Source organism: Lissotriton helveticus, chromosome 3_1 (assembly GCF_964261635.1).
Source record: "Lissotriton helveticus chromosome 3_1, aLisHel1.1, whole genome shotgun sequence".
NCBI classification, from domain to species: domain Eukaryota; kingdom Metazoa; phylum Chordata; class Amphibia; order Caudata; family Salamandridae; genus Lissotriton; species Lissotriton helveticus.
The window spans coordinates 779,260,750-779,274,084 of record NC_136061.1 but is presented as its reverse complement, the minus strand read 5'-3'; the positions used below and the strand labels follow the sequence as shown (position 1 = coordinate 779,274,084).

The following is a 13,335-nucleotide window of genomic DNA, read 5'->3' as shown; positions in this document are numbered from 1 at the left end:
ACTGCCACCGTGTGCCCTGTGCGTCTCGTCGGGCATTCCCGACCACGATCGGGTGAATCAAGCCTGTCTGTCCACCGGGGAAACTTGAGGGAGGGGGGCGACAGCAGCACTTCTCTTACGCTGCCCCTCAACCTACAATCCCAGGGGGGGGCAGGTGCACTCCATGACCGGATCGCTCGCCCCCTCCTTACTATAGACAAGTATCAACAATGCAGGCCCTTCCGCGCTGCCTCAGCTCCGTCAGTCCACCTCAGAGCCGATCGTGCGCTGGCCATCTCTTTTCCGGCACTCTGCTCACCCGAGTCATAGCCCCACTGGGGTCTCTCCGCAGTCCTTCGTTTCTGGGCTTTCAGTTCAGCAGTCTCCGCAGGTTGCACACCCGAAGGAGCTATAAAGACCAGGCTCCGCAGTGTGCGCCGGAACCCGTTCGCCCCTCCTCCGTCACAGATACAGTCTCACCAGGCCAGCCACACCGTCAGGAAAATCTCAGGCGTCTAACATCCAATTTGGTCGGTTCACGGCTCAAAATGAGCCCCTAGGAATCATGAGCATGAAGCAGATGATTGCAGCTCAGGAATCCTGGATTTATAGAAGGATGGTCTCGTTAACGGGTGCACTCGTAGAGAGTCACCTCAAGGTGCGGCCATTTTCATCAGCAGTTGGCCACGTCCTCCCAGTGCAAGGATTGAATAGAATTGCAAAGTCGTCAAAAATGTCCAGTGTAGTTCGGATTGGGTCCTAGGGATCTAGTAATGTCAGTGGGCAGAGTGGGACGCTTCTAGAATGTAAAAAGGGCTTCCTGGACAGCAGACAACACTGCTTGAAAGGAGAGCTGAGTGAATTTGGCTGGGTGTGCTCCAAAAGATGGCTGCTTGTTCTGGGAAGAGAAGCAGCCACAAAGATCTTGCAGAACTCCTCTGGAGTCCCCCTTACGCTAACCATTTGGTACCTGCAGCCTGCTTCTGGGTCACAATGACTGTATGTGGTTGGCAGTTGCACTTTGTATTTTCCTCCCAGACAGCCACATAATAGAGCAATTAGGTGTGTCTGGATAGGCCATCACTTGCAGGATGGGGCAGGTGGAGCTGGGCATAGCCACACTTGCAAATCAATAGGCTGTGTCCTGCCGTCACACAAAGGAATTCGCCCGACTGCCTTGTGCTTGCAGCAAGGCCCAATACAGGGCAGGGTAGACAGAGAATTTTAAACACCTCAAAGGGAATCTCTAGAAAATTCTCCTACTTTAAAGAAAGTACCAGCTATAAAAATAGAACCCTCAGACCCACTCTTCGTTTCACTTTCTGGACCTGCAAAAGGACTCTCAGAGGAGTGCCTGCTGTTGTGGTCTGCTGTGTACTTCAGAAGTCTACTTTGCTGCACTTGGAAGGACTGCTGTGCTACTTGAAGCCTGCCTTGAACCGTCACAGGCCTGTCCTGCTGCTTGAGCCCGTGAACCTAGGACTACCACAGTGACTCCAAGGGCTAGTTAGATGGCCTCCTGATCAGAGTCTCAGGGACAGAAAAGGGTCCACCCATCTTGAACCCACACCTGGACCTAGCCTGAGTGAGACCTGACTCTCCGGGTGGTACCTTTCCAGTCCTGGACCCTTGAAAGTAATGCTAAAGGTACCAGAAAGCCAAAATGCAAAATTTAGGATTTAAAAAAATGTTGGCTAAAAAGTGCGCTGAAAACCATGAGGAGACCCAGACCTACCTGCTTGTAGATCTGCCTGAGGTGCATTGCTGGGCAGCCTGAGTTTGCAGCAGCCTCTTCTACTTTCTACTCAACAGCAGCAAATCCTGTTCAGCGGTTCTACGCCAAAGGGATATCTGGCCTCACAGATCCCATGTCAGCTACAGCTTACAGCTTTGTCCCACTGGAGATTTTTGGCTTCCAAAAAAGAAGACTCAGTCAGAACATAGAAATCTTCAGCACAACTTCAGCCAGTGGCTCCCCGATGATGACGCCCCCAGTACACTGCCTAAAGTCTTGCTTTGATTATCTTCTCCTGAAGTCTGACGGTAAGCACCGACCAGGCCCAATCCACTTCTTGTATCCAACCCATTTTCCATTACAGTTGGTCATAATTTCAACTTTAAGCTAGTCTTGTGAAGCTAGATGTCTGCGGTTGCCACTTTGATTTTTAGGCACTAGTTTTTTTCTTAAACTTTCATAATTCATAACTTTAGTTCTACTGATTGGATTTTTGTTGTTTTGATTTTAAATAATGTATTGATATTTGCTGTTTTGGGGTCAAAAAGTGTATTAAAATATACTCTATTTTTCAAAATTGGCATAGTGTTTTTCTTGTATTGTGTTTTTACTTTAATGCTGTTTGTGTGCTGGATAAATACTTTTTTTCACATTGCCTCAAAGTTAAGCCTGAATGCAGTTGTAGCAAGCTACAAGAGGGTTAAGCACATGTTAATTTAGTGCCTTTATTGGTTCAGCCTGACAGGAATTGTGGCTGTTGCCTGAACAGGGTTTCTACCCCACTCAACCAACAACCCAATGTCTCACACTCTCTCATCTGTACGAGCCATCTGAGAGGCCTGTGGTCAATTTGAAACCTGAGGCGAGTCTCAAACATGTAGGGTATCAACTTCTTAAGTGGCCAAACCAGAGCAAATGCTACCCTCTCTATGGCACTGAAATGCTGCTCTATGGGGAGCAGTCACGTGTAAATGAAGCTAACTAAAGGTTTCTGATCCATAGCCTTCTTCTGCAGCTTCTTTGAAGTCACCTTTATTGGGGGGACTACAATGGTGCCAGACCTCTTGACAAATCTCCTGTAATAACCGGTCAGACACAGGAAACCTCAGATGTGAGTCGGGGTTTTGGGAGTCATGATTGTCTGGATATTGAGGTGGAAAGGCTACACATGCAACTCCCACCTACTTGGTGGCCCAGGTCCACTACAGACACCTGCCCTATCTGGCACTGGCTCCTTAATAGTCAGCCCTGCCTGTAACATGGACTGAAGCACATCCCTGAGGTGGTTCAGGTGTCACTGCCAGGTGGAGCTAAACACAGCAATATCCTTCAGATATGATGTACTAAGGGTCTCCAGCCCAGACAGTACCCTGTTCATCAGCCTCTGCAAGGTGGCAGGGGCATTTTTGAACTCAAATGGCATTACTCTTAATTGGAAGTTGCCTCCATGAGTTAAGAATGCTGATCTCACCTTTTCTCCCTCAATCATGGCAATCTGTCAGTAAATCAAACAGGCTGAGAAACTTGGCAGCCCCTAACTAGTTGATAAGCCCATCAGCTCTGGGAATGAGGTGTGCATCACTCTTGGCGATGGCATTCATCCCTATGTAGTCCAACCAGATCCTGAGTTGTGGGGTCCCCCCTTTCAGATTGGCCTTGGCACCAGCATCTCTGGGCTGGCCCTGAGAATACTAGAAGATTCAATCACCCTCAGGGACAGCATTATTTAAATGTATGTCTTAATACTGGCACTTTCTCTGACAACATGTATATTTTGTTTTTGACAGGTAATGTGTTACCAGTGTCAATGTCATGAACACACCATTGGGTCAGTCCAGGTGTCAGTAAGACCAGTCCACCAAACTATTCCAACAATTAGTTACTGCCTTTATACTGCAGCCTTGTCAGCTGGTTTCCCACGCCTCTTGTCCTTCTTTTTGGTTGTATGAACTTGGGCCATGGTAAAACAAATTTTAAAAAGTCCAAGAATTAACTTTATATGTGGTTCAGAAGCAGAGATAACAATATAACTTTAATAATGTATCCCAATGCTTTCCTATGGAACAGCTTAATATGCTCCAAAAAAATAGCTTTTGGGCCATTGTCACTGTAAGGGCATGTTTAAAATTAAATATTTACATGTCCTCCTTTTAAATATCATGCACCCTGCCTTATGGGCATGTAAGTTCTACTTAGGGATAACGTTTAATATTTAAAGGATAGGTTTAGGCATGTCCCTTTTGAAAGGTTGATTTTGCAGTTTAAACCTGCACAGCCAGCCTACTGGTGGCAGGCCTATTGTAATGTATTGCCACTTCAGTAGTGGCACAATATGTGCAGCAGTCCACTTGTACTATGAAATTATAAGTAAGTTAAGTTTTCCAAATCAGAGTATAGTCACTTAAAAAATTTTTAGGGGTCACAGCTCATGCCCTATTGCCTAAGTACCATAGTCCAAATTCACAGACTAAAAATAAAACAGTCCATAAAAATTGGGGTGATCGTGCAAAAAGAGTCAGTTTTCTCCAGTGCTTTACTTGGGAAGGAGCTCTGATCACCCCTGACTAACAAACACATGATTGTACCAATAATTACTAATGCGGGAATGTCTTGTAATATTGGTTTCCTCCTTCAGTTCAGACAGAAGCTTTCTCTCTGGTGAAGGGCTTATAACTCACTTGACTAACAAAAGGTTTTCCCCATTAAAATGCATTTTGAATCTCATTCTAAAAATGTCTTAAAATGGTGGCTCAACCTGTTGTGATAAGGGGAAACTTTAGTGTTACATTGACTATACAGGGCAAGAGTTCCCTGAGGCATCCGGTAGAATAATTTCAGTAGTTAATACACATGCAGAATACCCCTTAGAAATAATTGTACTCATTGTTGGAGTTTGATCTTGTAGATCACAAAAGAGTAGGCAGTTTCATACCTATAATGCTATCCGAACGATATAAAAGCTAGAAATCTCTACAGAAAATCAGCAGTTTTAAACAAAAACAAGTTTGCCAGGCACTTTTCCCATGTGGTGGAGCTTGTTAGAATGGGTCCCTGAGGACTTCCAGGAACTTCCAGCCCCGTATTGGTTGGTTATGCTCCTGACCCGAAAACAAGAAATGTGACTGCCCTAGAAATAAGACATTTGCTAACTTAACAAGTCACTATTTTTAGACAACTACAATATTATGTGCTACAGATTATATGGACTGGTATTTTAGTTCCTGAAGCTGCACAGGCCCCTGTGCAGATCTACAGACTATCAGCGTGATTACGGATAAAAAGCCCACTAAGCAAGATTCTGTTTTGGATTGCCGACTGCTTGCAAAACGAATCAATTGGAAGCAGTCTATCTTCATACTACACCCAAATATAAGCATATAATCTTAATTCCTATCCTCTTAACATGTTACCACCCAAAGAATTGTGCTACATGGAAGCTATATTTGTGAGAATCCACACTACTACACATGGCACATGTCTTTAGCAGTCTAACTGTAGGAATTAAAACAAATGCAAATTAGTCATGAAGCTAATCCGAGGGTTGATTTGGGTATTTAGCTGATTTTTAACTTTGAACCAGTCTCTTTGATACCTCGTAGTAGTGTTTGAGGCGAAGAGGAGGTTTTGGTTGTACCCCAGCCTCTTGAAGCTGTTCCTGCACAAGACTGTGAACGTGAATTACCTAAAATTATTTCACAAGTAAATAACTTTGTAGGTTGAGAAATCTTAGGCATGTGTGCCTCAAAAACGCAGCTCAAAATGAAAAACTAGTGTGAGGGTTCAGTGAAAGAGAAATCACAGGAGACATGCAAGAAAACTAAACAGTCCACTTGTTTTTGGGACTCTCCAAAGAGTGGAACGACAGAAAAGTGTGCACAAACACAAAAGGCAATGTTGAGGTAAGCCAGCAGAAAAAAAGAGAAATGTTCAGTATCAAAAGCTCATTTAACAGAAGAATTTTCCTCCTTAGTACCTAAGGATCCCAGGGACAAATATGAAGCAAAGAAATACTGTGGTGAATATAAAAAAGTGGGGTGAGATAAAGACTCTGTCCCACATGTGATTTCCCCTATGGAGTGTACCACAGATGCAGGCTCACTATCAATTAAAGCCAGAAGCGAAGGCATGATGTGAGGGTCCTCCTAGATCTATTACTATACCAGGCTATAATGAAGCTTTCTCACTCAACCTTGGACACTGACCTTTTCCATGTGTTGAAAGCAGACAACTCATATAGAATTGTACTGGACTGTAGAAATTAGAATGCAGATACATGCATGCATGGAGTGTTAGTTAGGAAGAAATACAAAGCAAAACTGGGTATCTCGAACAGGCTCCTTAGTCAAAATACAGAAGCAAAAGCACAATATTTAACCTCTTTCTTGTTTGGCAAAATTCTGCATACCCAGACAAGATTGCCTCAGGGGTACAAGAAGACCCCTGGGCTTTTTGAAGCAAGAATTATGATGTTCCTTCAAGAAGATCCTGAGGTGTTATTGTACATCGATTACATATGCATTACAGCTAATGAATTAACAGAGCACTTATATAAGGTGGACAGAATAGTGACTCTTTTGTCACAGTACAGATATAAAATACATTTCCACAAAATGTGACACTGTTTTTTTGCTAACCCAATCAAGATCATTAAGCAAAAAAGAAATAGGATGAACAGCAACACATCCTAGCCAACCGACTATCAATACCATAAAGCTATTTGTTAGATCTGTCAGCTTTTTGGTGGTCCTATCCCCAAACTTTTTGCCTTCACATCCACTATTTTTAGATGATATGGTTTTTGCTGACCTGGGCTCTTTATCATTGCCAACCAGTGCTAAAGTGCATGTGCTCATTCCTTAAAACAAGGTAAAAATTGGCTTTTACCCAATTGGCATATTTAATTAACTTGTAAGTCCCAAGTAAAGAGCCATACCTGTGCCCAGGGCTTATAAATTAAATGCTACTACTGGGCCTTCAGCACTGACACCCACTTCAGTAGTACTTTCAACATGTCTCAGGCCTGCCACTGCAGCCTGTGTGTGGAGTTTTAAACTGCCATTTCGACCTGGCAAAACAAAGCCTTTTGCCAGACCATAACCTTCCTTTATAATACATGCAAGTCACACGTAGGCTAGGCCCTAGGGTGCAAGGTATTTAAAAAGTTGGACATGTACTTTTAGGTTTTACATGTACTGGTAGTGAAAATTTCTTAAATTAGATGTTCAATACTGGAAGGCCTACTTTTCCTTAAGGATATCTTTGAGTTGCCTTATGACATTAAATAAGCTGTAACTTTCAAATTGGTACAGATAACCAGCTCATGTTTGGTGCCTTTGGAATTGTAATGAAAAAGCATCTCTATTGGTAAAGTCATATTTTAAATTACAGTTTTGAAAATGCCGCTTTTAAAAAGTCTGCATTTTCCTGCCTAAGCCATTTAGTGTCTGCAGCCTGCCTCTGGGTCACATGCTTGGTGTAGCTAACATTTGGGCTTTGTGCATTGCTTCTAGACAACCACACACATTATAAAGATGAGGTATGCCCGGATGTGCCATCGCCAGCAGGATGGAAGGGGGAGATGGGCACAACCCTAATTACACATGAATAGGCTGTGCCCGGCCTCCACACAAGGGGCCTCATGCCCCCTGTAGCTTGTCTGGAGTCAGGACAGGGGAGGCAGGAAATCTGTGCACTACAAACCTCTAGAAGCTTCTCCCATTTCAAAGAGGTCACCTGGTATAAATATTGGACCTCAGACACCAACTCTTCAGTTCACTTCTGGACCTGTGGAGACTCTGCCAGGAAAAAGGACTGCAGTGCTGCTGAAAGGAATGCGAGTCTACTGGACTTCTGCTCTGCTGGATTGCTCTCCTGCACCCTCCCGCCTGAGTCAGAGGGATTGGCCCTGCACCTGATCCCATGACACATTGAGTGACTCCAAGGGCTACTATGCTTGCCTCCTGTTCAGAGCCAATGGGCATTGCAGGCTCTTAACCACATGAAACAGCACCCGGATCCAGCTGGAGCATGCCCCGACCCCCAAGTAGTGCCCCTCAGGGACTGGACCCCTGGTGTGGCCTCAGTGGAGCGGAATTGAAGTTTTTGTGCTCTTCGTTGCCGCAAATGAGCCTGCTGTAGGCAGGACCCTGTCGCTCGCAATGCCCGTCAATGGGAATTTCCGTCAACCAAACCCTATGCGCCACAGCATCTACCGCACATGAAGAGCACCACCGCGAAGCTCTGGCCTGACCATTAGCCACAACAACAGGACCTTTGCGCCACAACGATGATCATCCATGTTGCCAGCCTGCTCCTTGCGCTACATCAACGACATCTGCAACACTTCCCAGCTCCTCGCGGCCCTTGCCACTGCAAACAGGTCTCTTGCGCTGGACTAAGAAGGTAACTTTTTAGCATGATCAACCTGGTCCATGTATCCTACCAGCAATTTGTGGCAGTTGTCCTGAACTTGTGACTCTCTCCCAGTCTCAGAGCACCAGATAGCCATGAATAGCGCTTTTGGCTTTCTGGCACTATTTTCATTTAGATCTTTCAAATTGCAAATCTCTGTTTCTACTGATTGGATTGTTGTCATTTTGGTCATGATTTATTTATAAACCTTTGCTCTATTTTTTCTAAATTGGTATGGGATTTTACTTGTGTTGAGGTTTCACTTGATTACTGTTTAGATTGACTCTAAGTAAAAAGCCTGACTGCTCAGTACCAAGCCACCAGAGGATTAAGTACAGGTTAATTTGGGGTTTGCTTGTGCCTCACCGTGACAAGGATTGTTGTTGCTGTTTGAGTAGGATTGCACCTCCCTCAACCTGTAGCTCAATATCTCACAATGGTGATCAGCGGTGAGGATTATGACTTGTGTTTGTGCAGTGCCACACAGTCGTTTTGTGTTACACTGAAAAGCCCAGATAAATAATCTGAATAACAATTTGAGTTTTAAATTCTCCGATTGGCTTTTTTTTTTCTCAAATTCACCAATACTTTACACGACTGTTTGTGCCTGTGGCTTCACATGCAAGAATAGATTTTGAGATCCTCAATCTGAAGAGCTACACTCTGGCTGAGCACAAGGAATTTTGCAAGGAGAGGTGGCTGCCCATCAAAAGGCTATGAGGGCATGGGCGGAGGTCCATCAGTTGCCAAGTCACAATGATGACCAAGATGCAGAGGATGAAGTGGAGGGTCCTGAGATGCAGGAGTCAGCTGAGGAGGATGATGTGTCTCCTGAGTTGGAGCTCCCTGCCAGAAAAGAAAGCAGTGTGTCTTATCGAGCCTTGGCCCCAGAGGAGCTAGCAGACAGGGAGTTTAGGCTGCAGACGGCCTAGTTAAAAATTGAAACAGAGAAAAAGAAACTAGCTATGGAGGCAGAGCAAAAGAATCTGGTCTTGGAAGAAAAGTAATTAGCGATGGATTTGGAGGAGAGGACAATGGCCCTCACTGCCCCCTTCCTTGCATAAAAAAGAAAACTAGAACACATTTTTGGTGTTAATTCTGGTTTTTATTAGGATACTTCAGTTGTATATAATGTTTTCTTAGTTATATAAAAAGAAACAAATGGTTATAACACTTTTTTAATTATAACTTGTAAACATGCTGCACAACATTAACAATGCTCTGCAACACATATTAAAAACGTTAACAAAGCCAATAGCTCTCTCTAAACACTTATAAGGCCCCAAAGGCGAGACCTATTGGCTATGCCAATGCTTGCTAATACTACAAGGGTAAGCCCTGGACAGCCCAGATGGAAGAGTGCAGTATATTTAAAATGTTGGACGAGTACTTTTAAGTTTTACATGTCCTGGAAAAACTCTGACATTTGTTGTTCACTACGGCAAGGCCTATCCCTCTCACAGGATTACACTGGAGTTACCTTATTACATTTAATAAGCTGCAAATTCCAGATTCCTTGTTTAGCGTCTGTGGAACTGTAATGAAAATTCCTCTTTTACCTGCACCTGAACACAGGACTCTCAGAGTGACTCTAAGGGCTAGTCTGCTGGACTCCTGATTAGATCCACAGGGACTTAACAGACTCCCAACTGCCTGAACCAGTACAAAGATATAGCTGGAGCAAGCCACTGACCCCCAAGTGTTGCCCCTCAGACCCTGGACCCTTGGTTTGGCCTCAGTGGAGCCAAATTGAAGTTTTTGGGCTCTTCAAGCCCACAAACAGGCCCTCTGGCAGCAAAGCCTTAAAATTCGCACTGCCCGCCAACACCAAGTTTCGTGAACCTGACCCTTTGTGCTACAGCACTGCCTGCTCACAGGGAATGTCACCGCAATGCTCCAGGCCAACCGTTTGCGATGACATCAGGATCTTCACAGTACAGTGACGAAGTTCGTGATTCCAGGCCTGGTCTTTAGGCTACACTGACTACTGTCTGTGATGCTTCCTTTCTCCTTGCGGCCCCCTCCTCAGAAAATAGCTCTGTTTGAGCAGGACTCAGAAGGTAACTTTTCAAGGGGACGAAACTGGTACTTGTATATGACTCGCGCTTCATTGTGATTGGCCTAAACTTGTGACTTTCTCTCGGTTCACACAACTAAATAGCCGCAAATGGCGCTTTGGGCTTCTTGGTGCTATTTTCAATGTAATCTTTAAAACTACATACCTCCCGTTCTACCAATACATTTTTTGTAATTTTAGTCTTGATTTATTTATAACATTATGCTATAGTTTCGTAAATTGGTGTAGGACTTTTCTTGGGTTGCGTTTTCATTTTATCACTGTTTGAATTGTATAAATACTTTAGAAATTGCCTCTTAGTTAAACCTGACTACTTTGTGCCAAACTACCAGCGGGTTTAGCACATATTAATTTGAGGTTTGTGTGTGCCTCATCCTGACAAGGATTGTGGTTGCTGCTTCAGTAGGGCTTCAGCCCCCTCAATCAGTAACACAATTTCTCACACATATGACCAAACCACATTCCAGTCGTAACTCCTTGATATATAACACTTGAAACCACTATTTGACAGGGATGCCCTAAACATGCCTCTTCCAAATTGCGATTTCTACATTTGGAAAAGCATTTTTGCTGTTGCAAATGGGCCGTTTTTTCAAATCGGGCCATTTGTGATGCCAAAAATGCATCATACATATGGTCTCCTCTCCCTACCTAACCCAAGGCATTTAAGTAAAAGCCTTAAACATGGATGTTTAAACAGACATCCACTCATTAGATTTCTCGATCTGGGCCAGATTTACAAAAAGTAGGAATTATGGTCTCCAAATTGCGATACTCACCAAAATGCAACTAGGAAATTGCAATTCCTTATGTAAGAAAACGTGCAACTTCGAATTAGCAATTCCTAGTGGGTCTCAAATCGACCTACATTATGAAAATTAATGAGGTGTGTCACAATTTGTGACCCATTAGGAATTGCAGTGAACACAGGGATAGTGGCCTGCTGAGGTCAGCAGACCACCGTGTCAGTGATTGCTTTTAAATAATACATTTTTTTTAATGCAGGATGTGTTTAAAAAGTAAAAACGGAAACTTTGAAGTTTCACTTTGTAAGAGTAGGCAGTGGTCCGCGGGACCACTGCTTGCTCTTTGAGAATACTTTCTCAACATTCTCAAAGGGGTACCCCTTTTCAGTTGCAAATGGGCTACCACCACTTTTAAAATGGTGGTAAAGTATTACTATTTGCATCTGGAATTCGGTCGAAAAACAGTAATACATACCGTACCAATTGGGTATTTGGAAGGGACGCCCAAAGCCCACCCTTCCAAATACCAAATCGCATTAGCAGATTGTCATTCGGTAACAAGTTACCAAATCACATTTTGCATTTAGAAAAAGCATTTTTCTGGTCACAAACGGCCCAATTCTGAGAATGAGGCCATTTGTGAAGGACAAAATGCTTTGTGCATTTGGCCTCTGGTTCTTAATCCCCTTTGCTATATTATTCTGCATTAGTGCCAAGAAACCTCTCGGTGTATGTGTGCTCTGCAAATAAAATTAACCTAACACAATATATGTACGTATCTGGATAATGTTTGGTAGTAATCTATGCGGAGCTTTAAAGCTGTTTCTGTGGCATAGTTGCACCTTAGAAATTATTAAAATACAAAAAATACAAAGACAGAGCCATCTGACATCAAACAAACTCTTTAAAATGTATTAAAAGTCTTTATTCTGAAGAAAGGGTTGGGATTGAGGCACCTATGTGTAAAGTTGCCAAGTCAGAAATGCAGAGCCACAATTCAGAAAAATGTATTCATCTGAAGGATCAAATGACTGAAAGAGCTACACTAAGCGACCTGAACTCACTCACGTTGATGAGACTGCTGTGTATGTCAGCTCACAGCAGGTGGTCGTTTGGCACCCTGGGGAATGGTGTCAGCTGTCCGGAGGGAATCCTGGGAAATTAAAGATTGTGAGCATACCCCTGCAATTGCGTCCTTGCCTACCCTATCCCGCTCTGCTCCGGCAAGACCAGCCGAAGTATAATGAAGGAACATTTTTGTCTCCCCGGCCAGAATCCACAACTCTTCCCTCGTCAGCACACAGTGATGTTTGTCACCAATTCAGGTGACGCCTAGAGACCTTCCTTCCAAGACCAGTGAAAGGGACAGGCTAAACTATAGACAATGCCACTTGCAAGCATTCCCATTATAAGACTTTTTTCATCAGCAACTCACAAACAGTACACATAGAGACTCTGAGCTGCAGTAAACACATGGTTATCCTCATTCTTACCTTAAAAAGAATGTATAAAATGTACAGAAGGATCCCAAACCCATAAACTGGGATAATCTGTCCAAGAAGGTTCTGTCTTGTGGCACCCCCAACTCCAGTGCCACCTTTTGCCTTGGACACAGCTTCTGTGAGATGTGATCTTGGAAACTGAGAGCTAGGAGACCTGGCATCTGAGAGTTTTGGATGCATTGTTGGAGGAAAACGTCCAGGGCTGCCTGTAAAGTAATAAAACACACACAATTGTTTACAGAACCAGAAAATATATTACACCCTTTCATTTTTTTGTCTTTTCAGAAATGGGTAGTTAGAAAAGAGTAACCAATAACCCTATAAATAGTGAATATCCAAACAATGCAGATTATAAAACTGTATTCCCAGAGCACTCAAGTATCCCAGGTAATTGAATAGAGGGCACATATACTCTGGGTTTTAGCTTTTAATATGGGACTGGTAGTCCTATTTTTTTCAATAAAAAGCTTGCTCACAAGTCCCACAATGCAAATCAAAAACTTGGACTGGTTACAAAGCTCACACATGGACCTTGGAAACTTGAGAACAATGTATTCCCTTTCTCTAAAAACGTAAAACAATGTGAGACTGTACACACCGTTGTGAGACAATGTGAAAAGTTATACATAGCCCAGATGCCCCCTAGAATTGAACACCAGAACTAAACTCCTTGCTAAAATCCTTTCAAACGGACGAGCAGAGAAGGTTCACACCCGGATCTGCACTGATCAAAATGGCTTTATGGACGGTAGAATGACTAAACATTGCTTCTGTAGGTTGCAAGTGGCCTTAACACAAATGCATAGGTTGACGGGGATGCCACCCTGTTCTCAATCAACTTCTGGAAGGCATTTAATAAAGTGCACAGACCCATTGTGCTCACAG

The 13,335-nt window shown here is 43.5% G+C and overlaps 1 protein-coding gene across 1 annotated transcript in view; it reads right to left on the bottom strand.

Annotated features, from left to right (window-relative positions):
• RIC3 (RIC3 acetylcholine receptor chaperone) overlaps positions 1 to 13,335 on the bottom strand; it is a 190,325-nt gene that overhangs the window by 105,356 nt on the left and 71,634 nt on the right. The window contains exon 2 of the mRNA XM_078681006.1: positions 12,442 to 12,656. Coding sequence (XP_078537132.1) covers positions 12,442 to 12,656 — 215 coding nt within the window. The remainder of the gene's footprint in view (positions 1 to 12,441; positions 12,657 to 13,335) is intronic.